Here is a 25,499-nt window from a genome sequence, read left to right as displayed (position 1 = left end):
CCGGTAGGGCTCATCCGTTCCAATGCAGTGAGGTGATCCGGTTGTGCAATGGCTTGAGCCCCCACCCCCCTCCCCCCCCCACCCCCGACCGGGCGCCCCAAATCACATAGTCCGATACAAGCAGCTGGTAGTACCTATTTCTCCAATAGGTAAAATTGCACTCACTGGAGTATATAGGCTTTTCCGACCTGCCATCCAGCTAACTTACTAAATATCAGTCCCCGCCAGATGTCAAAGCTATTGTGGGGGGGTCCTTAGTCTGGCAGCTGTCCTTTCCGCTATTTCCGCTTTTTGGGGGTACCCTAGGTTCGGGCCATTCCCGAGCTCGGAGCCCTTCCCGGACAGCACGTGAAATATGCATTATAATACTTCAGCTAATTATATGTAAGTGTGAACTCGTTAAATGTAGTTTCATAACGAGGTTCGGGAGGAGCACGTCAGATACTAGCCTAATTAGCACAGGTGGAGCCACTTAAGATAATCAACCTTAGGACATAAATACAGCTGACTTAGCCTTAGCTGTCTCCATTGATGGTTTATCAGCATCCTCCCTCCACCCCCTCTCCTCCACTAAAGTTCATTTTACACTCTTACACGGGGGGTTGGGGGGGGGGTACTCTAGGTTCGGCCCTTCCCGAGCTCGGAGCCCTTCCCCGGACAGCACGCCAAATATGCATTATAATACTTCAGCTAATTATATGTAAGTGTGAACTCGTGAAATTGGCTCATTAATCAGAGATCAGAAGGCGTCATAGGTGACTAGAACACTAAATATAGAACATATTAAACAGAGAATTACTTATTGTTTGTGAATCAGATTATCCTAGTTCTTTAACTAGTTGCTTATTAGCATGCCTATTATTAACATAGTTGCTGTTTATCAGTACTTATAAAGTATATATTCTGCATGACCATATTCTACATCCCTAATCCTACCTAATACCTACACTTTACAACTACAACTATGACTAACTGCAAAAGTCATAGTTAATAGTTTGTTAATAGCAAAAATTGTCCTTTAAAATAAAGTGTGATCACAGATAATAATTCATTATGAATTCCAATATATTCATAATAGTTTTTCTGATTGTTACTATTGACTTTGACAGTTTTATCAGTTCACTGTTATAAAAAATATCAAATTGTATGATGCCTGAATAAAATGCAAAGTTGGCCAGTTGCATAAAGTCATTAAAAATGTGTGGTTTGTGATACAGTACACTCCAGTTGGATAGATTTATTACAAGAAAAGCCATTAACAACAGACAGACAGACAATGAAGTACTGTGTGACAAAAATTTGAAACTTAAAGAAGTGCCCAATTGTTTTTCAGCAGAAATCACAAATAAGATAATCAGTTTTAAATATTGGATAATTTTAATACATTTTATATATATATATAAATTCAAATGAAGGAAAAAAGTTGCCCGTGTCTACAATCAATACTAATCAATTACCTGATAGAAGAGAAAGAAAAACAAAAGAGACAAGGATTCTACTAACGGTGCTGTTGTTAAACATATGTTGAACACTAACAATATTGCATTTACACCCCTGAGTATGAGTTAGTACAGCATCTCTTTGACTGTGTTCAATTCTGACTGTGGAATGCAACCAAAGCGGCACTCAAGTAAAATCTTCTCACCGAACAAGCAGATAAAGATCATTCAATTTAGGTGCAAGTGACGTGATTTTAAGCCTGTGATCATTTATAATCCATAGAAGTATGACATACTTCACACTGCAAAGACACAAAAACAAAAATACAAATCATGAGATTGAGAAAGAAACAGTCGCTTTTGGTGTTTACTCTTTGGATGTGCAAAGAATACGTTTAATTTATTTAGTATAGCTATGAGTGCAGTAGTTATCGGGTATGTAAAATATATGCCGATTTGTATGTCTGCATTATGCATCAAGCAAGTGGCATTGATTTTAAAGAAACACTTTTCAAGTAAGACATTTCACAAAAAGAACTGTAAACACCATTAAAAACATTTACTTCATACATCCATTACATTTAAACACGATTTCAAAAATTGCTCAAAAAAGTGAAGTAAGCTGAGAAAAATGACTGGCATAATTTGTCTGCAGATGCCAAATAATATGATATTTTATTTCTAATGCAACTACATTTTTAAGTGTGAATTAATTATTACTGAAATGTATATGTTTGAACTTACTGGCACAACGCTGTCTGTAATCTTGGCAGCAGTTTAAACTGCAGTTAGTATTGCAGTTGCAGCGAGAGCGACTGTTGTACTTCTCATTGCATCTCCCTCTACAGGAGGTTGAGGCTGCACACACAAATCATTTTGCGTTAGTCGGAAAAGTATGGTTTTTTAAGTGGGTATATGCTGTGTAGGTGTTTGAGAGAGATTTTTACTTAGGCTGGTAGAGGAGCATGAAGTCGGTGGGTTGAAGGTGACAAATCCTGGCAGGTTCTGACGAATATTGTTGGTGATCCAGCTCTGATATTGAGACACTCGGGTGTAAACACCAGGAGTGTTGGGATCAGCACAGCCAAGACCCCAGCTGGTGATACCAGACTGAACCCACACTGTGCACTGCCTGCTCACCATTGGACCTCCAGAATCCCCCTGCAGACAGGGACAAGAGGAAAGAAAAAGTCGATTTAAGTTACAACATATGTTGCTAAATTAATGTTTATTGAATTATTTTAGTGCTATGTGTTACTCTGTTGGTATCTGTGAGCATGACAATGTGTGAATCAAGAAACTGTTTGTTCATTGCACCTGGCAGGTGTCTTTGCCTCCCTGTGTTAAACCAGCACACATCATGTTGCTGGTAACAGATCCAGAACCCAGCAAAGCATTGCATCGAACATTGTCAACCACTGGAACCATAGTCTCCTGCAGGATCCCAGGAGAAGGTAAACTCACTGAACAACAAAAACACACATACACAACCATCCATTAGTGATGTTATGAGTGGATATATACTTGAATGAATGGGTTTGTGTGTGTTTGTACCTCCACTTCTAACATCTCCCCAGCCTGTGATCCAGCTGCTGGTGCCAGAAAGGAAGGCACTGCTCTGGGCTGCCAGACACACGGGTCTAATATAGTTATTAAAGGTGACTGTGGAGGACAGCCGGAGCAGAGCGATGTCATTGTCGTGTGTTCTGCTATTATAAGAGGGGTGAACGATTATCGTTCTCACATTTCTACTGATTTCATTGGCATTGACTCCCTGCTGTGTCCTCCTTCCCAAATACACACGCAGACTGGATGCGCTGACACTGAAAACAGTCAGAGATTGTATATAAATATATTTAAGTATTTTTTTATTTTGTAACATAGTAAAGTGATTAATTCACATTTGATATGGTATTTTTGCCATTTGGTAAAAACTAAAGAAAAAAATTGTAAAGGAAAAACAAACTGAAACCTAAGTTCCTTTGCCACTTTGCATTTGGAGGTCAAGGATGACAAAATATCTTAATTGTATGTTTAATATCTTTTGATTTCTCTTGGTAAATCTTACCCAGGTAAGCAGTGAGCTGCTGTCAGCACCCATTCATTGTTGATGAGGGAGCCTCCGCAAAAATGACCTCCGAAGTTGGAGCTGTGCAGACTGACCTGCCACGGCCACGACCCATCAGGTGCGTTCACACCACCCACAATACGAGTGTTTAGAGGAGCCTGTCCACAAACTATGAGAAAGAGAGATCGTTCACATAAGTATTTCTACATTTCTACTATTTGATTTGATGCTGATGTCTTTAAAATGAGAGGAGCTCTTACCATTCAGTTGAGAAAGTGAACCTGCAAGGGCAGAAATAAAGTGCACATTAGAACAATTTAATCTAATGAACCTGTGCAACATTATCGCACTAAAAATCATTAGCTAATAAATAACGATTAACAAGTTAGTTGGTGTTGACTTGTGTTTATATACATTGCCATCATTTTGTTCTTATGCTTCTGTAGGATCTTCTGACACTGCTGAAGATTACACAGCAACCTGTTTAGTCTGATTGATGAACAAATTATTCTCATCAGTCTGCTTTTTTGAAAATAAGTTTAAAATTACTAGCCCAGGAGTTACCTGTCAAATTAATCATTCAACTAAATCAACACGATACTAAACTGCAAGTTTCATGTTAGTGCATCATTTTTTTACAAAGCCCTTAGACTGTTCTTATGTGCTTTGCTACAAAGAAAGCAAAAATATAGTCAGTTTTTCTACATAATCAGAGTTATCCTCACTTCCATAGATGTACCATGAGACCTTACCTTGGGCACACATGAGCAGGGTCAAAGTGACACACGTTAATCTCCACATCTTCACACAGTCCCTGTGTTCACGAGCAGATTGGATGCTGGAGTTTAACTTGGTCCTCTGAGGCTCTTACAACCCCTTTTATATAGTTCTAAAAGCTTCTCAGGTTGCTCTTCTCGTCTGTTACTCACCTGCCCACATCTTTTCTCTTAATTCTCCTCCTCCTTTTTTGTCATCCTATTCAAATCCTTTTTGCACAGCTGTCAAGCACACATCCTTCACTGAGAACATTTTTCACAATTTGGCAATAAGTCATTGTCAATTAATTGCATGTATGTTTGTAGGGTCATGATAAATGCAAACATTTGTGAGGTCATTGTTAAAGAAGTCGCACTTATTAAATTTAGTAAATAGTAAATTAATAGCTTTTTTACTCATTTGATATCATGGTATTTTGATTTTGATTTTTTTTTTTTTTTTTTTTGGAGAAGAAATGTAAACTTGACAAACAAGTAAATTTACAAGGAAAAAAATGTGGAATGGGAGAAGAAACTGAAAACTTGAATGTAACTGACGGTTTCCACATCGCATTTCAATGCCAAGCATGACAACTCTTTCCTTTTTCCTTTTTTCAGTCTTTCCTGCTTGTTTAATTTCTTATAACACACTGACAAATAAAAAGAAAAAGAGAACCCAATACATATAGGGCATGATGAATATAATACCCTTTAGAAACCAAGACACAGACGATGCATTACGAGTGATAACTTATTTTCAGATGGCAGCCAAATCATAAAAGCCATACACAGGAGAGGTGAGTCAGTGTGTGTATTTATTTTTCCTTTTATTTACGTTTATGAGTTTTACCTGAAGACACAAATCTGAAATTCTGAAAGATAATTGAAGTCAGCCAAAGATGAAAAACTGGCAATGTTTCTAAATCATAGGGACACCAGTTGTGTGCTTAAGAATATTTGTGCTAGATTTAGAGTATATTTCTTATGGTTGACCTTTACAGTGTCTAGGATCTCTTTGATGTTTTGTGTGATGTGATTGTTTAGTGGCTGTGTAGACGTGACCAGTCACTCCACTTCTCTCACTTCTAACATAATTATGACGTTGCAATATCACAGGTCTCGAGATCCGGCAAAATAAAGAATACAGAATCCTGAAAGTTGACCTTGGATCATGCCTTTTGTCAGCCTAACATCAAATTGTCTTTAAATTGTTCATTAATCAGAGATCAGAAGGCGTCAGAGCTGACTAGAACACTAAATATAGAACACATTAAACAGAGAATTACTTGTTGTTTGTGAATCAGATCAACCTTTATTTAAGTTCTTTCTTCAAGGGCATGAGGACAAAACAGGATTTTAGCTTGAGGACTTTACAGTCTTTAATTAAGTTATTTTTAAATTTAGTTTCAAACACATGCAAAGTACTTTCATAAGGTTTAGAAAACCTTTCTATTTTCAATAAAAGATTGAATTTATTTAAATAAGTCTAAGTCTTTTTTTTTTTTCAAACATGAAATATTGTTTGGTGACAAAATGTTACTTTGAATTGGCAGACAAACTTTTTACAAACATTTAAAAGAAGTCTAGCAGTTTAGCAAATGTTTTTTTTTTTTTATCATGAAATCAAGTAAGTTTTTGTTTGAAGAGTTGTAAGAGTTGTATTCAAGTCAGTTTATGTATGAACAGCATTTTTATATATTTTTATAAGACAAGGTGTACGTTGTAAAAACTGTTCAAACTTGTGTAAGGTATACGCAATTGGTCCAACAAAGGTATCCAATGGTGGCTGAAGGTTTTGTGTTTGGTCTTTTTAGTGTGCAAACAAAGTGAGACATGGAAACAAATGCTTTTATGTTAATACACTGTGTGTGTGTCTATTGTCCATATATCAGATCAAAGTGTCTGAGGTTCTTCAAATCTTACACTTGAAACTCAGCTACTCATTCTTTCGAAACCTGATTTCCTGCTTCCGTACACATATTTTCCTTCCTCATAATCAATGTTACAGAAAAGCTATTCTGATGTTAAATCACCAAACCACAGTATAATCTTCTTTCTATTTAATAATCAGTTATTTAAATAGTAAATAATGCAAGGCACATGTTTCAAATCTCTCTTGTTGCTAAATGTTCCCTTCTGATGTATCTCTGATCAATCTGATGGTCATGTAGTCATTGTTTCATCTCTATACAGCTTAGTGTTTACAAACTACTTTCTCTCTCTCGCTCTCTCTCATCCACACACATACGTTCCTGAGTTTCCATGTTTCATACGGTAAAAACTCTATTTTCTATCCCTTTACCCTGGCCCTAACCCTAAATCTACCCCTCAAGCAAAACTGTCTGCGATTTTAGATTTTCAAAAAGTTACATATATATATACTGTATATATATATATATATATATATATATATATATATATTGCCATCATAATGTAAGTTACCTGAACCAAACACACACTTTATGAACATTTTGGTTATAACATGAAATAAATCCTTTTTACTGTATAATTATTTCATTATGTTTAGTTCTTAATTTCGGAAATGGCACAATCTATAAATCTACTGTACCAAGTGATTTACTGATTAACAATTAAGACCAGCTGGATTAAATTCAACACAGATTTGACTGATGATACACATTTAACTGAATGAGAAGATATGCAAAGCATTATTAAAAGCAGATGAAAAATTCATGAAAAAAATGCATAGTGATGAACATTACACATTTTGAGGATTTTTCTTATCTCAAGAATACTATAACTTGCTTTGGATAAAAGCATCTGCTAAATTACTACTCGCTTAGCAACTGGAGCATGAATGATGTCCATTTATTATGAAGGATCCACTGCAACAAGAATAGTTCAGTTAAATGTAGAAGTAGATACACACCAGATCCAGAGAAGACTGTTTCTCTATAAACTAAAGTATATAACAACACATATCCAAAATAGTAATCATTGTAATTAATAGCAAGTACCAACAAAAAAAAAATTCTCTGCATTCAGTTATTTGCAATTCTTACTAAAATAAATCAGAAATGTTGTAATGTATTTAGGTACAGAGTAAGTTCAAAATATTAAGGCTTAGAACCTATGCGAAACTCCTAAATTCAGTTCAGGAGTACACTTTTTTTAAGCAATACTTTACTCGTGTCACTGTGGTACATTTGCGATGACGCAAGTTGGAAGCAGTTACAATCACAAAGGAATTTCAGAATTTCAAAAAAACAAGTCATCATGTGTATCTCAGGAACATCAACACATTGCAAGGACAAGGATGCAAAAATACATGACACACACAAGAATGTGTGATGTAACATCAGACAGTGCAATCATGTACCATGTTAATATGCAAAGTCATGTGTACAAACCGGTTACTATTTGTGGAAAGGTTAGAGATAAGTTAAGCAATATTTATACTAATGTTCGGTTGGGGTCATAAGATTAAAATGTCATGAGGTGTTGTGTAATTCCTTATAGAGTGGTGATCTTTTGTAAAATCATAATCTTTTGTGATTAAAGAGCTCATTGTACCATAAAAATGTTGCTTTGTGATGTCAGATAAATGACACTGAACGCTCTTCGGACAGAAGAGTGAGCACTTCATGAAAAACAAGTTTTGAAGCATTTAGCCATGAATCATTTTCACTGACACTAACTGTAAAATAATGCCCTTAAAGCCATTTCAGAACTTCCCAGTGTTGGGAAGGTTACTTTGGAAATGTAATAAGATACAGATTACGAGTTACTCTATTTAAAATGGACTTCAACAACTTTATTAATGTAATTATTTGTTGTTAAATTAATTGTTGATTACATTTCTACATTTTTAAGAAATGTTTTCAACTGTTAATCACTTTGAAACCTTTAAATCATGCAGGGTTAACACTTGAATTAAGATTATAAATAAATTTTAAAGCAGAGCCACCACAAAATCAGACTTTAGATCTTTGAGATTTTGTTCTGAAGTTAAAGGGGTGGTTGATTGCGATTACACCTTTTTAACGTTAATTATTGGGTAATGTTGCTGTTTAAGCATAAACAATATCTGCAGTATTACAAAGCTGAAAGTTCAGTGCAAATGGAGATGATTTTTTTTTTTATTCTGGCAGTTTAATGCTGGCAAAAACAGCTATAGGGACTACAACAAGTTACTTCCCGGGTTTGTGAAGTAACATACCCAGATAAACCCCGCCCTCGAGAAAAGGCCGCAAATTGTTATATATGAATGACGATTCTCTCTTCTAACAATTCTAATGGATTCACAAGTTTCAAAATCAATGTTCTAAAGCAGCGGTTTTTAATATCTGTTCCACACGTCCCCCCACTCTGCATTCTCTCTCTCTCTCTCTCTCGCTCTCTCTCTCTCTCAATAACTGTTCCAATTATACACTTATTTTCACATAACTATGAGAAGCATTGAACATGGACGCACATGCGGTTGCCTTACTGTATTAAAGCTTTAATCAGGATAAAACCGTAAAAAAACGTATACTAAATGCAAACATAAGCATTTACAAATGACAGCATATCTAAAATTATGAGACAACAACAACAAAAAAACATAGGCCTACCATTAAAAGCTGTGCTTGCAAAGGTTCTGTAAGATCCTCTTCAGTAATATCTTCTACTTCTCAATCGGGCTCAAAATGATTTAGCGATATTAACGATGCCTTTGTTTACAAAACAACTGGAGAACATGCCACTGAGATGAGGGGGTGGATGTTTATTCTGTTACATGTAACTAGTTACGGCTCAACACTGAGAACACATACATACATTCATAATAAGATAATCTTTATATCATCAGAGGAATATAAAGAAAACATTTAAATAATGCTTAGATGTTTTAATCTGCATCATACTGATCATCCTGTTCAGCTTTATTTTGCGGTAAATACTGAGTTCAAAGTATTTTCCAATTTTACCTCAATATTATTAAAAAAATTCTGGTATGAAAAAAAAAAATTACAATCAGTGTTAGGTAGATTACTTAGAAATTGTAAAACCATAGAATAATTTATTTTGACTACTTTTTAGTTTGTTTTTTAAAACATGCCATATTGTTAAAAAAAAACAAAGAGATAGATTAGTTCCTCGCCAATTTATATCGAGGAGACCATGAGAAGTATGGTTTTCACATTTAAATGTGAATACAGTCAAGGCTAAATGGTTTGACACATTGTAGGATTTTAGAAAGGAAAAATTAAAATAGAAAAAAAAATAATTAAGGGGAATCAATAAATTATGAATAAGTTATTGTCATTATGTGAATAATATGTAATCGTCTAGTCTGTAGTAAAATGTAACTGTAATCTGATTATGAGCATATTAAAATATAATTTACTCTAATTAAACTTAATAGTACTTCATAATGGGAATCTTAATACTTAATCCAGATTACATTTTATCTGTTATTCCCATCACTGATTACAATATGAAAACTATTAACCTAGCAACACGATAAACACTACAACAATATTTAGGCCTACTGTATTATTAATACAAAGTCTTCTGAGGCTGTTTTTTTTTTCTTACATTTGATGAGACCCATTGGTGCACCAAACAAATAGGTCCCTTCTTCTGGGTTTCTGTCTTCTGTTGAACACAAATAAAAAATTATGAAGAATGTTGGTAACCAAACAGTTGACGACCATAGTATTTTTTCCTTATACTATCTTCTTTTGTGTTCAGCCAAAGATAGAAACTCACACAGGAACAACTTGAGTCAATGATGACAGAAACTATCTATGCAGAACCTTTTCTGTTGCAAGTGCTATGTATTGGTTATTCTTTGGAGGATAAAATGCTCATATAGTGTGAAAACAATAATGCTTTATGTAATTGATTATATTCACCCTATAATAATACATTTTGTCACCATAGGTCATAAAGCTTTTCAAATCCTGTTACTGAGTCAACATTGTTGCCTCTAATGATTACCAGACTTATTTTTTCCATTGAGATGCTTGCTACTTCCTTATAGAACATGACCTCATCTTAAATTATGTGCTGGCTTTCTAAAAAGTACCTCCCATTCTAAGTAAGCCATTAACTTTTTCCCCATACTTTAAAAGCTATTGAAGTGAAAAATCCTGTCAGTAGCAGTCCTCTGTGGTCTTTGGTTTGAGGGTTGATTGTTAGTGAGATGTTATGTGCATGAGCTGTCTTGTAGTGATGATTTATTATATCCTTGTTCGTTACTTTGAAATTTAATACAGCAGCAGTATTTACTGATATATAGCCTATTGAAGTTAAACTGAAGTTTAGTTTTTGAATAAGAACAAGTTTTATGACATTTTTAATAATGGTAGGGCTACACACAAAAAAAATTCTAAACATTTTAATTATTTAAATATTTGACTATTATTGTTAGAAAATGAAAGTGTAAAAAAGTCAAATAGTAATGTCACTTACACCTCACAGATGTAGTAACATGCGTTTTTGGTAGTACTTTATTTTAAGGTGTCCTTGTTATACGTTTTAGTACTGTGTAATATTAATCGGCATGTATTTGAATGTACATTAACAAGTACATGTAATTACTATATGGTTAGGGTTAGAATGAGGGTTTGATTTAGGGTTACTTGCGTGTAATTATGCATAATTAATTGTTATTATAATAGTGAATACATGGGACATGTGTAACAAGGACACCTTAAAATAGAGGGTTACCATGTTTTTATAGCCTCAAATAAAAAAGCTGACTTGTTCCATAGAAAATTTGTTATGTTTATTAATGCTCCACAATGACTCTTAGATGTATTTAGCATTGTAATACACCACGATTTTTTTTCTACTAAACTGTAATATGATCTTTGGAGTTTTAGAAATAAGTTTAACAATGGTGTTCACTATAGGCTTGGCTGAATTTTACATACTTTGAAAAGCAACCTTTTCAAAACCTTGTGTGTGTTGCAAAGTGTTGTTGTTGTTTTTTGAAAGAGGACATGTGTGCTCAATGATTTGAACAAGACAAATGTAAAACAAACGCCCCCTGTTGGTGTAATTTATTACAGCAAGAGTCTTTACAAGTCAGATGATGCAAATTGTTTATTAAATCATTTATACAGATACATATTACAAACAAGAATCAAGTTATATTATCACTTAATGCAAATAATGGTAGATATTATGTAATCCAAATATATCATTATTTTGTATACTTTCTACATTAAATGAATTAAAATGTATTTAAATGTGAATTTAAAGAAATCTTCAGTCTTAATAGGAAAATTTATTTAAATGTTGGTAATTCAGGGCTGATTTAAAGAAATATGTATACATTTATTCTAATAGCTGTACTTGCACAGTTTACATAACATTTGAAGAAAATAAAACATATATATATATATTAAGAGGGAAAGAAAGTGAGCCGTATAGCTTAGGCCAACCAAAAATTAGCGCCTGTGATTCCCTGCAAAAACACAAAAACAAACAGAGCTGAAAGACTTCTGGTCTTTTAAGATAGTGCTGGAGTAATTTACTCTGTCAGTTATTTGATTATTATTTCAAAACTATAAACATGATAGTGTTTGTAGTGTATTTGGACTTACTGCATAGCCTTTCATAATCCCTACAGCAGTTTCTGTGGCAGCCAGGATTGCAGTTGCAGCGGTTGCGGATGTCAAATCTCTCACCACATCTTCTACGACAAGAAATTGAGGCTACAACAAAAAACATTTGAACAAGCATTATGCAGAGAAGTGAGTGGTGATAGGAAGGCATGTTATGTGTACATGTGTGAAAGAGAGTTACACTGATTGCGTGGAGGTCTCAGAGTAGTAGTTGTTCTTGAGGTAGCAGGAACTCGTGAGGTAGTAGAAACAGGCAATGCAGCAGAAGCAGTTGTGGCAGCAGAAATAGGTGATGTAGTAGAAGCAGGTGAGGCCAAAGAAACAGACTGGCATGTGCTTGAAGTATTGAAAATGAAGAATCCTGGAAGGTTTTGGCCAATGTTGTTTGTGATCCAGCTCTGATACTGTGAAACGCGGGTGTAAACACCAGGAGAGTTGGGATCAGCACATCCATAACCCCAGCTGGTGATACCAGACTGAACCCACACCGAACACTGCTTGATCACCATTGGACCTCCAGAGTCTCCCTGTGTAAAGACAGAGAGCGGACGTTTTTGATTTTTGTTGACATCTAACATGGCCTTGAATGTAAATGGAAAATCATGTGTATATGTACAAATGCAGCATAAATAGATGTTTGTGTTAAGATATACACTTAGAACAACCAAGTGGACTTTAAGATACACTTCCAGAGTCTCCCTATACAAAAAGACACGTTTTTTCTTTTAAAAATATTTTAATTAGAAGATCCCAGTGGAATTTCAGATACGCAGCATGTTTAATGTTCACATGTAATAATCTGTCTGGTTGTTTACCTGGCAGGTGTCTTTGCCTCCCTGTGTAAAACCAGCACACATCATGTTGCTGGTAACAGATCCAGAACCCAGAAGAGTATTACACTGATCATTAGCTACCACTGGAACCATAGTCTCCTGCAGGATCCCAGGAGAAGGTAAACTCACTGAACAACAAAAACACACATACACAACCATCTATTAGTGATGTTAGGAGGAGATCTAAAGGTGAATGGATACATTTAAACACGTTTGTACCTCCAGCTTGAACATTTCCCCAGCCTGTGATCCAGCTGCTGGTGCCAGAAGGGAAGACACTGCTCTGGGCTGCCAGACACACCGGTCTAATATAGTCATTAAAAGTGACTGCGGAGGACAGCCGGAGCAGAGCGATGTCATTGTCGCTAGTTTGACTATTGTAGGAGGGGTGGACGATGATGGAGATGACATTTCTACTGATTTCATAGGTATTGACTCCTTGCTGTGTTCTCTTTCCTAGGTACACAAGTAGATCAGATGCAGTGACACTGAAAACAAATGAAGGGGAAGAAAAGAAAAGAATCAATCAATTGTGTAAAAACAGCCTCAGAGCCCATGGTTTGGATGAATAGTTGAATACTGATGTGACTCTTACCCAGGTAAACAGTGAGCCGCAGTCAGCACCCATTCACTGTTGATGAGGGAGCCTCCACAAAAATGACCTCCGAAGTTGGAGCTGTGCAGACTGACCTGCCACGGCCATGAACCCTCAAATGCATCCACACCGCCCACAATACGGGTGTTCAGAGGGGCCTGTCCACAAACTAGGAGGAAGAAAGAGAGGCAGGTAGATTGTTCTCTTGCACATTTCTGTTAAAAAAAAGCTGACATCATAAGGATATGACAAGCTCTTACCATTCAACTGAGAAAGTGAACCTGTAGTGGAAGAGAGAGAGTAGCACACAATTTATCCCTTATGAACCAGGACCATGGCAGATATAGCTGCAAGTAAAAGACCTTACCTTGAACACATAAGAGCAGGGCCAAACCGACACATGTTAACCTCCACATCTTCACAAACATCTCTTCTCCTGCAGGATGGATGAAGATTGTGAATTTGGTTCTCTTTGCTCACAAAACCTTTTTATATTCACTTCTCCAGCCTCTGCTTGTCACTCGTCTAATCACTTTAATGTCACACTAATCCATCTTTACTATTATTTTTTGCTCCTCGCCCTGTTTTCATAATGCAGACCTGTTAAACATGCATTACAGAACTAAATTCACTAAATATGCAAGTTCTGTTTTCAGAGATTATCAATTTTGTTAATCTCAGTCTAATTCAAACAGGGTGTTCTTGGTTTAGCCAAGAATGTGTTATTTACTCATTATTTACTCAACCTTCATGTTGTTACAAACCTGTTTGACTTTAAACAGTGAAACAAAAAATCAGATGTTAGGAATGACACTGCAGTCACCATTCTCTTTCACCATTCACTGCATGGAAAAACCAGCTATTCCTTTAAGAAGAGTGGAAACATTTTTGAGTTTTAAACTAGAATATAAAGAATAAATAGCCAAAGATTATACTTGAAGTTGAAACAAATAGCCATGCTTTGTTACAAAAATAATAGGAATGTGACAAAAACATGATGTGTTTTCCTTACATTTACTTTTTTTTTTGTAATTCTGGAATAATTAAATGATCCAAAATAAGCATTTGCAATTTAGTAGGCAGTTTGGTTTCAGATATTAAAATGCAGAGCTGATTATTTACAGGAGACATCCATCACCACACAGCAATTAAGCTAAGCTCAGTTTATCTGGATTTGTGACAAACAGGTGTTGGCGAAACACCGGGTAAAAAAATGACAGTATTTGTTAGTTAAAGACATTAATGAGACACTAATTATGACTTAAAGGCAGCATGTGGCAATCAGAAAATTTGAAGTGTCATTGTAAAAGTGTAACAGAGGGCAGGTGAATCAATGTTGCAATTGTACCGTTCCAGCAATTTCATATTTCAAAATTCAAGCAATAACTATCATTCTTTTAGGGGTTTAATAATTTCAGAAAACAAGCGGAAAAAAACAACACATATTAACAGATCATCATTTTTTCAACAAAACATTAATTTGAATTTCTAGATATAATTATCTATCTATCTATCTATCTATCTATGTCTAAACAAATGTTATATGAAAAAACAATTATATATGTGATTTCATTTATTATAATTATATAATCTTTAATGTCATTATAACTGGATGTACTACAGTACAAATCCTCATTAGACTTAGCATTCTTAGCAAGATCAAACAGCATTAAATTATTATATAACATGAACATAATGCCAGAATTATATAGAATAATAAAATGTATGGAAAAAAAACTTTGTGGGTAATATGTTTAGTTTAAAAGACATTAACACACTTACTTCTCTGCATAATGCTTGATAAGGTATTTTGTTGTAGCCTCAATCTCTTGTCAAGGAGATGTGGTGAGAAATTTGACTTCAGCAACAGCTGCAATCCATGCTGCCTCATAAACTGCAGTGTGGATTATAGAAAGATAAGTCAGAATCATAATTCTGAAACACAAACCAAACATGATTCAAATGTTGAATTCTTTAGTGTAGAAGTCTTCAGCTTTGTTTGTTTTTGTGTTTCTGCAGTGTATTAGTAAATAACTCTTGACTGGCACGATCCTCTGAATAGCTCACCTTCATATGTTTTCAATTTGTTTATACATTCTGTGCAGCAATTTCATGTACAGGTTCTATAATAAAATATTTCTTTAAATCAGCTAAGTTTCTTTAAAGAAAAAAATCTTCAAAATGTATGTGTAATGAAAGTCTAATTTTTCCCTCTTCAGACTTAATGAATCATTTATTGTGGTTTTGTGTCAAATGGTACCTAAATATTTAAAAATTCATTTTATGGAGCATACGAGCAGAATTTTTAAACATATACATTATATAAATTACCTAATAAATGCTTTGCATCATCTGGCTTGTAGTGTCTTTTCGGTTATGAATCATACCAGTTGGGGTGGATAAAAAGTGTTTGTAGATCATGGTACACAATACATGCCTTTGTATGGATGTACAGTTATTAAAGTGATGAAACACACAGCTCAATACTCATCTGAAAAGCAGATTTAATTTTAAAAGAGAATGTTTATCAGACTGTTACAGATTTGGATGTGTAAAATGTATCTGTAGAAATCCAAGTTTCAGTACCATCCGAGAGCCACACTGAGAATCCATACAGAGAAAACCAACCCTTATTTGCCCTCTCCAAATATGAGGAGGCCATCCTGGCCTCTCAAAGATGTATCCACTGTGTCAAACCCTGGATCTGGGGTAGAGATATAGACATGTGAAGAGAAAGATTTTTAGCACCACACTAGCAACACTAAGGTCAAGGAAATGTGTGAATGCATATTTTGGGGGAAAAAAAAAGCATATGCCAAAATAAATGGAGAAAGGACCTCAAGGTAATCAAAAAGTCACATTTCCAACACACTTGTATTAAGTGGCCAAGAATACCTAGCGATGGCGCTCAACTTTAGGGTGTGTAAATGAAAGAATTGGCCTACCAACTTCTTGCTTGTATACTTTATTTTACAAAAGACAATCATAAACCATTAAAAAGTAATTTCCTATTAAATAAAACGCTGTTATAACATTACTAGAAGAAGATAACCAGATAAACAAAAAAGTAAGTTAATCCTGTAGAAATGATTTATGACATTTTCTCAAGGATTTGTGTTTCCAGTTTGGTTGTTGCTTTCTATTTCCAAAAATGATTACTAGCAGTTTTTAACATCTGCACAAAGTGAAAGCTTTAAAACATGCTCTAGTGCTTGTGCGTGAGGGTGTGATGCCTGTCCGTTCTCGTGACAAATCCGTGACGCCTTCATCCGGGACTCTTCCACAGACCACTCTACAACATGGCGGCGTCAGGTGAGAATAATGAGCTCTCGCGGTCTACCTTCATTTGAAAGCTTCTTTGCGGAACAGCTTTAAGCAAGTTTGTAGAGCACTCGTGTGTTCAAGCGTAAGGTTTATGTCATTCACCGTATGCGTCTTTCAATAACTGCACTGCTGAATATACTGGGAAAATACACTTAGAACATGAAGAATTCGTTGTATTGGAGAAGCCGTATGCTCAACTGAATTAGCCAGTTTGTTAGCGGCAAAATCATTAGCCTCGTCTGTCTTGTTCTCCTCTGGAGTTTTAGGACGGGACGAAATTAAGCAAACGAATGATCGGGTGTTTTAATGTACATGGTGGTTTATAAGGTTAATGTATGGAAAGTTTTGATATTAAGGCAAATGATAGTGCCTGGAGTTTAGCGCTAATAACCCGTGCTTGGCGCGCATGCGCATTACCATCCAGAGGAGGGACCGGAGAGGTCACCACGTGCGTGGAGACGAGGCCATAGAGCTAAAATATATAATCGTCATTTATGACCACAAAACATCTCGTATTATTCTGTATTAAAATTTACGTTCCAAAGGTTGTGGAAAAACGCACTTGAAAGAGGGGTTATGCATCAAATATGTATATAACGTTACCCCAGTAAGTTAGCAAGTGTTTCCAGGGCTTGTGCAAGCAGCTAGATGTACAGAACAGCAAATACAGCTCTTATCTTTTTGAATGGGGAAAGACTAAATTATCTGAAACTGTTTGTTAATGATACATCTGAATGTAATTTCAAGTCAATGGTAACATTTGACACTAGTGGTATCATAAATTGTTTTTCTGAGCTTTTCCAGGTTAGTCTAACTAATGTATATACAGGTTCTAGAGTAAACAAACATAATGTGAGTGTATCTTATGTCACCTTTCCCCCACATTGATTGCATAGTGTTGTCAATGCATTTTTTGGACACGGTGTGACATTGCTCACTGAGGAAAGCTATTAGTGTCTGTTCTGGGTTTCATGCAGTTTAATGAAGGGTGTTAAGAGGTTTTGCCTGGAAATCCTCTACAAGTGTAGTGACATTTCACTGTTAAAGTAAGGAGATATTAGAGAATAAGCAAATAGTGACATAATGTCTTTTGAATAAGCCTATCTGTTTTTGCATGGTCATGCTACATTTGTTATCTGTGTCTCCATGTGGCCCATCTAGGGTGGGAACATTAAAGTGTTTTTCCTTTTCTTCTGAATGTTAGTGGTGGCATCAAATTAAAAATGACCCTAGTTTTTTTCTAAATGCATCTTCTTGTAAACATTTCATCTTTACCTATGCTTATTTGTTTTGACTTGACTGTAATTCTTAATCAAAATGTCATAACTCTGTCTCTGACCCAATCTTCTGGTGCAATTGCAGATTTCAGTAGTATGATGAACGTCTTCAGTCATTTTGATTGTATTGCAGTTCAACCAAAAATGAACATTTGTCATAATTTACTCACCCTCAAATTGTTTCAAACTACTGTCAGCTGTTTGGTTCAACATGTTTATCAAATAAAGGAATGGAATTCCTCTGCTTTGGTGTTCTTATAGCATCTGTTTTTCTTTATTAGCTAAGAAGAATAAGAAGAAGGGCAAGACCCTGACCCTAAATGACTTCCTTGCAAATGATAGCAGTGGCAGTGTACCCCCAAGTTACCCTAGCACAAAGACCACCAGCTGGGCAGACGAGACCGATGACTTGGATGGAGATGGTTAGTAAAGGCTGGAATGCACTACATGACTTAAAATCTGAAAAGCCCTGTTGCTAGGAGACTCATGACAAATGAAAACAATATGTGTTCTAAGATCATCTCAAAATCACAAACATGTTTGATATCCTCAGACTTGATGGAATCATAGTCTGAAGAAGTGCTGCACAATTTGGGGCAGATATTCAATAGTTTTTCTGATTAATAAAGCATTTTGCGATTTATTCATATGATTAAAAACAAATTTCAGGTTTGCTATGCATGTTTGTAGGGCTGCAATTTTTGCCAGAATTTTGTGATTCAGTCTCAATGTGATTATAAAGTAATAATCCAATTATTGTTATTAAAATATTAATTATTAAACAATAAAAAAATAATACTTTTAATATTTCACTCTAAAATAAAAAAGCATTAAAAAAAATATTATTTATAAAAAATTATATATTTTTAGTTACAACTATACAAAGGTACATAATAATGTATTACTATAAAAATTACTATTAAAAAAAATATAAAACACTGAATAAAATGAAAATACATTTCTTATTTAACTCAAATTAAGTATATAAAATGATTTTGGAAATTATCATTTAGAAAAATTAATGTTTGTTTTTTACATTACAACTCTAAAATGTAAGATTCTTATAGGTATGGGTGTCTCAATTTCTATATTTTAGCATTAAGAAGGCAAAATGCTAAGTTTGGTACAATGTAAGATCTGATGCACTTTGAGAGCCAGGCAATGAAATCATATTCTGTGGTGGTCAAGTTCCATTCTCCTTCTCTTTAGTCTCAACTTCCTGGCATACTGCGGAGGATACGTATCGAGCTCCTCCCATCGACCGCTCCATCCTGCCAACTGCACCTCGTGCAGCACGGGAACTAAACATTGACCGCTCTCGGCTGCCACGTGGTCCACCCTACACTGCCTTCCTCGGGAACCTTCCCTATGATGTCAGCGAGGAATCCATCAAAGACTTCTTCAGGGGCCTTGCGGTCAGTGCGAACCTGCAAGTTTAAATTTTTTTTGTCTTTCCTATCAGGAAGTATTACTCTTAGCTACTTGACAAATGCAGGTTGTGTGTAACTGAATATGTTTTGTGTGTATTTTCAGATCAGTCAAGTACGTTTGCCACGGGAGCCTAATAACCCAGAGAGGCTTAAGGGTTTTGGTTATGCAGAATTTGATGATGTTGAATCCTTCTTGAGTGCTCTCAGTCTAAATGAGGAGGTGAGTTGTCTACTGATTTAAAATACTGAGCTTAGCCCATTACCTTTGTTTTCTGTTTTGAGTTAACATTGCATTACATTTGTGTAGAATCTTGGGAACAGACGGATCCGGGTGGATATCGCAGATCAATCCAATGACAAAGGTGAATTGAAGATATACATACTCCTTCATGTTGTGTCTGCCTCTGTTAAAGCATATTTATATTATTATAATGTGAATTTCTTCCAGAGAGGGACAGTGGGAATATGATGGGGCGAGACCGGGATAGAGATCGTGGTCGTGGGATGGACAGTGGCCCTGATAAGACAGATTCTGATTGGAGGGCACGGCCAAGCGGGGACCAGGATGATGGACCACGCAGAGACGATGGATTTGGTGACCGTAAGTTAAACCGATGCATACTCTATTTCATGCTTAAACCAGCATTAATTTTGACAGCTAATTTAGTTATCTGAATTGTTTTAGTTGTCTTAATATCATAAGATTGTTTTCTTTACAAGTAAATACCAGTGGTTGTAAATGCTTTCTTTAAAACAACTTGCATACAACATGGAATATTTATACAGGGTCACGTGACCGCTATGAGTCGGACCGATTCAGAGATGCTTCAAGACGTGATGATCGTTATGACAGCGGTCGAGATCGCTTCAGTGGTAGAGAACGCTACGATGACAGAGGTAGCAGAGACTATGATCGTGGAGGTTTGTAGCGTTTCATCCATGGGTTTCTCAAAAAACATTGCTTAATTTCTCATATGATGCGCAAAATGAATGTAAATGCTAGTGCAGGTTAATTTCTCACTGTGTTTTTGGTGGGTTATTAATTGTTTAACCGTTTGCTTTGAAAGTTATGCTTTGGTTGTGATTTGTCTTAGGTTATGACTCACGTAGTGGTGGTGGTGGACGACGAGGATTCAGCAGTGGCTTCAGGCGAGACTATGATGACCGACGAGATGGAGATCGCTATGGAGATCGAGAAGAGCGTTTAGACAGGAAGGAAGATGGACGAGAAGAGAGGGGTACATGCTAATGCAGAAATAACACACTTCAGCTTTATAGACACAAGTTTAATGTCAGGAATGTTGTTTCTAAATGAATCGGATTTTGTTCTAGGCCCTCTACAGAGGCCCAAGTTAAACCTGAAGCCAAGGAGCATCCCAAAAGAGGAGGAACCGAGTGGAAGCTTGTCTCCGCAGAGTAACACTGCTAATTCCAGCAGGACTTCCTCTATATTTGGAGCAGCCAAGCCTGTGGACACAGCCGCCAAGGAGAGAGAGGTGGAGGAGAGGCTGAAGAAAGAACAAGAACGACTCCAGAAACAATTGGAAGAGGATAAGAACAGGGCCTCAGAGAGACGACCAAGAGACCGGTGAGAATAGATGGGTTGATATAAAAGAGATTTTCTCTGAAATCTTAACTTTTAAATTGTGATAGGAGTATTTCAAAAAAAAATTTCTCGCAGGGAAACAAGTTGGAGAAATGAAGAGCCATCTAATGAGCGTCGACAAACTGGAAGTGAATCCTCGCAACCTAAAGGTAATACATTTATGCATGTGTTAACACTTTCTCTTTACCTTTTGGTTGATTATGATTTTGAATGAAATGAGGCCAGATTCATTTTGTTGTTTAATCAAGAATTACTTATATAAGTGTGTGCTGTTTATTCATATTTATTTATTTATTTATTTATTTATTTACTTTGTTTCTTTCAATGATTATAGTTGTGGTAGCTGGCGTGTCACTAAATTTTAAACCATTATCAAAGCATGTATATTAGCTATGCACTAATATTACAATCCTGGGTGGAAATGTTTCCGTGGATTAAATTACTTTAAGTACTAAAATAAATACAAATTAATAGAAATATTGTAGAGAAAAAATCTTACAAAAATGTTGAAAATGCATGAAATTGCTGAACCTTTAATAAAATGATTTTTTTATTTATAATTTGTACAAATAAAAGCTAATTTAAAATATTAATAAATACTGCTAAAATAACTGCTATATATGCTATAATATATGCTGTATATACTGTTAAAATAATGGGTTGAAGATGTCTACAATGATAGTGAGAATACATATGCCTGTAAACTTTTTTCATATGAATACATATGCCTGTTTTTTTTTTTTCTTAAAGCTAATTTGCTTACAAAAGAAAAAGGTCCTGACATTTAGTAAAAAGTGTTAAAAAAAAAAAAACCTCTCTCTGTGATGTTCAGGATCTAGGAGTCAAGATGGTGAACATTCAGAGAATGAAGTCTTCAGTGGACAAGAGGATGAGCCGATCTCTCCTGCAAGTCCATCACCCTCTTCCAATCAGGGAGGGCTTCCACTGAAAGTGATGCCAGCTCCTCCACCTAAAGAGAACGTCTGGGCCAAACGCAGTACAGGGGGTGGTGCTAATGAGAAGGAAGGACCACCATCAGCTGCGCCTAGCAACAAAAGTGCTCTTAAACCCAACAGGTGTCCTTTTTCTCACAACTTATGGAAATACAAATATAAAACACGCAATGATAAAGCAGAAATAACACTTGTGTTTGTTTTGTCTTTCTAGGTCAGCTGAAGAGAGAGTTTTGGGTAAAGGAAAAGTCCTCACAATAACATTTGAAAAGACTGGAACATTTTTATATATATATATATATATATATATATATTTTCTCACTTTGTACTTTGTTGTACTATTTGCTAGATGAAAACCAGGTTGATGGCATTCGAAGGGAACAAGTTGTGCCTCAGGGAAGAGGAGGAGGAGGAGTTTGGAGAGGAGGGGGTCGGGGAAGAGGAGTTGACTGTCCAAACAAAGACAAACCGAGAGAAACTGCAGACAGGTGAGGCAGCCTTCACAAATGTGCATTTTTTTTATTTTCTTTTCTTTTTTTCTGTTTTGTACTATGAATTTGTACAGCTACATAGACAAGACATTGACTAAAAAATAGTTTCTGAATCTAAATGACTTTTCTTTGTTAAAAGTGGATGGGAACTGTTAAGCTCGAAAACTGACTATAAAAATATTCCTTACAACTAGCGTATTATTACAAATGAAGCTGTAAGAAAAGATGCTGACTGAAAAGTATTTAACACTAGGGTTGGGCTATATTATATGGTAGAGTTGTTAACAAGCAGATACCCTGTTTTTTCTTTGGATGTTTTGTATGTTCAGATCATATAACAAAATATATACAAATTCAAACCTAAATAGGGACAGTAAAGTTCACTTAAAGAAAACTTGAGTGTACTTGCTGTATAAAACTACTAAACTTGTAGTTTACTGAGACTAAGTTTTTAATTGGTAAACTATCAGTAAACCTATAAGTTCACTTTTAGAATAATTGCAGTACGTAAACTTGTTGTGTACTCAAAGTTTGCTACTGTTATACTTAACGTATGCTAGAAAGTGGGCCAATTTAATCCCAAGGAGTATTGAAACAGTACACTTACAAGTATACTACTAGAACACTGATATTTGTTTACTTGCAACATAAAGTATACTTAAAAACAGACTTGAACTTTACTTAAATATACTTAGTAAAATAAACTTGAAGTATACTACTTTTTGGTAAGGGATGACACATTGCACTCTACTTTTGTGTCCTGGATGCTCGTTTTTTGGGTCGACAACTTCCCACAATAGAAAGTGATTGGAGAGCGTTTTTTTTTTTTTTTTTTTTTTTTTTTTTTTTTCTCTGTGGCTGTGGTTTTCAGATTATGATTCGGGTTGCTCTGTCTCGATACAGTACAACTGTAGATTTACTCTCAGGGGATGGGACACTGCACTTATTTGCAATCACAAAAGTATGTTATTTGCATGTGCTTTAAATCCTTGCCGGTTACATGTTTCTATGGAAGTCGCTGTTGGTTACATTTTATTAGACCGCAGTAACATATTTATGTCATAATTTCTTCAAGTGAAACTGAACAATGGTGGGTTGTCTTGAAGATCTTTGAGTTCCAGTTTGTATATGACTGTTTTTCCTCAACTAAAATGTGCCTCAGAGTAGCTCTGGAGATGAAGTTAATGCATTTATGTCCTTGTATATTGAGACGCAGATGCTGAAAACACAGTGAGCGTCAAAATAATCACATTTAAGTTTTTGTAGTAGATGAAACCACACTTTTCAATCACACAAAGACACGTAGAACAGGCAAATCTATTAGCAGCATGAACCAACTGGCTGTTGTCATGGTTTTTTTTCTGCTGTGTGATAGACTGTTAAATTAATCCATAATAAATAAGATATAAATTTGTATTGTGATTTCAAAAAATTACTATTTTTAAACTCTTTCATAAATTTTAAATGACAGAAAGGATGTCAGACGGGAACGAGATCCCAGAATAGCCTCAGAACCAAAGAAATATGAAGAGGGCGCTCCTCCTGTGAGTACTTTATCTGGACCTGACACCTCACTGAGTAGATGTAGTCAACACTACAAGAAAATTAGACCCTGACAACGATTGATTGTAGAAACTTGCATATTAGTGTAGTTGTGTAGAACTACTTGCTCGGAAAGAAATATCAGAAAATAATTTTCTTCCTAGCACTCTTACTTGGTCATCACAAAGGGTGCTTCTTAGTATCCCTCCTCGCTCCTCTGTCCTCCATCCTGTGACATGGAAACCGATCGATCTCAGCCATCTTGTAGGACATCTCAATTCTCTAATTACACTGTGAGGAGGTGAGGATTGAGGAGGCTTCCTGAGAAGTCATGAGCGAGGATACATGGGTGTATCATTTGCGGAAGTGTATTGTCAACTAAACGTGAAACACCTGTACATTCTCTGCCCTTTTCACATCTTTCGTAATAATTTACATTAATATTTTATCTTTGCAATTAAATTAAGCATTACATGGCATATATTTCAACAGGGTAGCTTGTTTTCATAATATTTATTTATTATTTATTAAAAAAAAAAACTAACTTCAAAGGGTTACTCCACCACAAAATGTAATTTTTTTCTTTAATCACTTACCCCCATGTGGTGGAGTATCCCTTTAACAACACATGGGCAGATTCCTTTAGCGCAGCTGATTACGCTTTGAAGTAACGCTTAAGTGTTCAAGGATATTCCAGTGTTCATCCTTTGATTCCTCTGTCTTCATTTCATTTTTCTTGTATCCTGCCCTCGTATCCTTAGGGGGGTGGAGCTAAGAAGCAAGGAAAGGAAACGTAGATGCACAAATAAGAAATGAGAAGCACCAAAACATTGAGGTTATGATTTTTGTTTGTCCCTACAGCAATTCAGCTCCGCAAGTAAGTATGCTGCCCTGCTAATGGATGGGGACCAGGGAGATGAAGATGGAGAGGAATGAACAATTAGCAAGAATCAACCAACTTCAGAAACACAGAACAGAAGAAAAGAGCAACTGAATGATCAAATGAGGGGTTAGATTAGAGTTTTCTCATGATGAGGGAGTGGTGTAGCTCTAGGGATGATGGCCAGGGTGCCCACAATACTGTTCTCTGTCATGTTTATGGAAATTTATACTGGTATTCCTAAAACTGGTCCATTTTAATTAAAAATAAAACAAATAAGTGCAGTACGTAGTGAAATGCATTCATACATGTAGCCATTTGAAAATCATTGTTAATTTGAAAGTCGTCATAATAAAAGACTGTAAGATACTGTAACTTGTCTCTGAATTACTTTTTTGGTTAATACAGTCAGCAAATGCAACTGTGATGCATAGTAGCTTTTTCATGGATTTCATGTAATTGTTCACTCCTAATGCTCATTATTGTGTTTTAATGCTATAAACCATGTCACATTTTTGTTGAAATCTCCCACTGAAGAGTTTGTGGTTCGCAGAAACGCCCTCAGAAATGAGGCGTATGCTAAACCATAGGCTATCCACTCAAATCTTTTAAATGCTTCAGACTGAAACTCTAGGTTTCATTCTTATTTTGGTCATCTTGTTTAATTTCAAACCTGTGTAGCATTATGTTCTCAGGACAGAATAGTGAACTCCCTCGAAGTGCTTTTAA

At 35.7% G+C, this 25,499-nt stretch overlaps 2 protein-coding genes across 3 annotated transcripts; one reads left to right on the top strand and one right to left on the bottom strand.

The window, feature by feature from the left end:
- Positions 1-1,432: 1,432 nt before the first annotated feature.
- Positions 1,433-13,683, bottom strand: LOC113105151 (uncharacterized). The gene is made up of 18 exons (XM_026266301.1): positions 13,635-13,683; positions 13,528-13,548; positions 13,268-13,436; positions 12,892-13,160; positions 12,655-12,800; positions 12,021-12,366; positions 11,819-11,929; positions 9,801-9,860; positions 5,113-5,126; positions 4,437-4,482; positions 4,260-4,373; positions 3,768-3,788; positions 3,508-3,676; positions 2,994-3,262; positions 2,757-2,902; positions 2,387-2,600; positions 2,184-2,297; positions 1,433-1,741 (listed from the first exon to the last, which is right to left on the bottom strand). The coding sequence occupies exons 1-18, from the start codon at positions 13,681-13,683 to the stop codon at positions 1,737-1,739; spliced, it is 2,283 nt and encodes a 760-aa protein (XP_026122086.1). The 3' UTR covers positions 1,433-1,736.
- Positions 13,684-16,472: 2,789 nt separating this feature from the next.
- On the top strand, positions 16,473-25,145 carry eif4bb (eukaryotic translation initiation factor 4Bb). 2 transcript variants are annotated; one of them, XM_026259736.1, is made up of 15 exons: positions 16,473-16,579; positions 18,150-18,290; positions 19,078-19,283; positions 19,402-19,518; positions 19,606-19,660; positions 19,747-19,899; positions 20,085-20,219; positions 20,393-20,536; positions 20,631-20,886; positions 20,980-21,053; positions 21,737-21,980; positions 22,072-22,094; positions 22,207-22,345; positions 23,820-23,892; positions 24,752-25,145. In XM_026259736.1, the coding sequence occupies exons 1-15, from the start codon at positions 16,567-16,569 to the stop codon at positions 24,824-24,826; spliced, it is 1,848 nt and encodes a 615-aa protein (XP_026115521.1). In that variant the 5' UTR covers positions 16,473-16,566; the 3' UTR covers positions 24,827-25,145. The 2 variants fall into 2 exon arrangements, with proteins under 2 accessions (XP_026115521.1, XP_026115525.1); XM_026259740.1 differs by lacking the exon at positions 23,820-23,892 and having other exon boundaries at positions 16,567-16,579.
- The last annotated feature ends 354 nt before the right edge of the window (positions 25,146-25,499 follow it).

Source organism: Carassius auratus, chromosome 6, assembly GCF_003368295.1.
Source record: "Carassius auratus strain Wakin chromosome 6, ASM336829v1, whole genome shotgun sequence".
NCBI classification, from domain to species: domain Eukaryota; kingdom Metazoa; phylum Chordata; class Actinopteri; order Cypriniformes; family Cyprinidae; genus Carassius; species Carassius auratus.
Note: the sequence above shows the minus strand (reverse complement) of the source record. Positions and strands in the feature narration are given on the sequence as shown.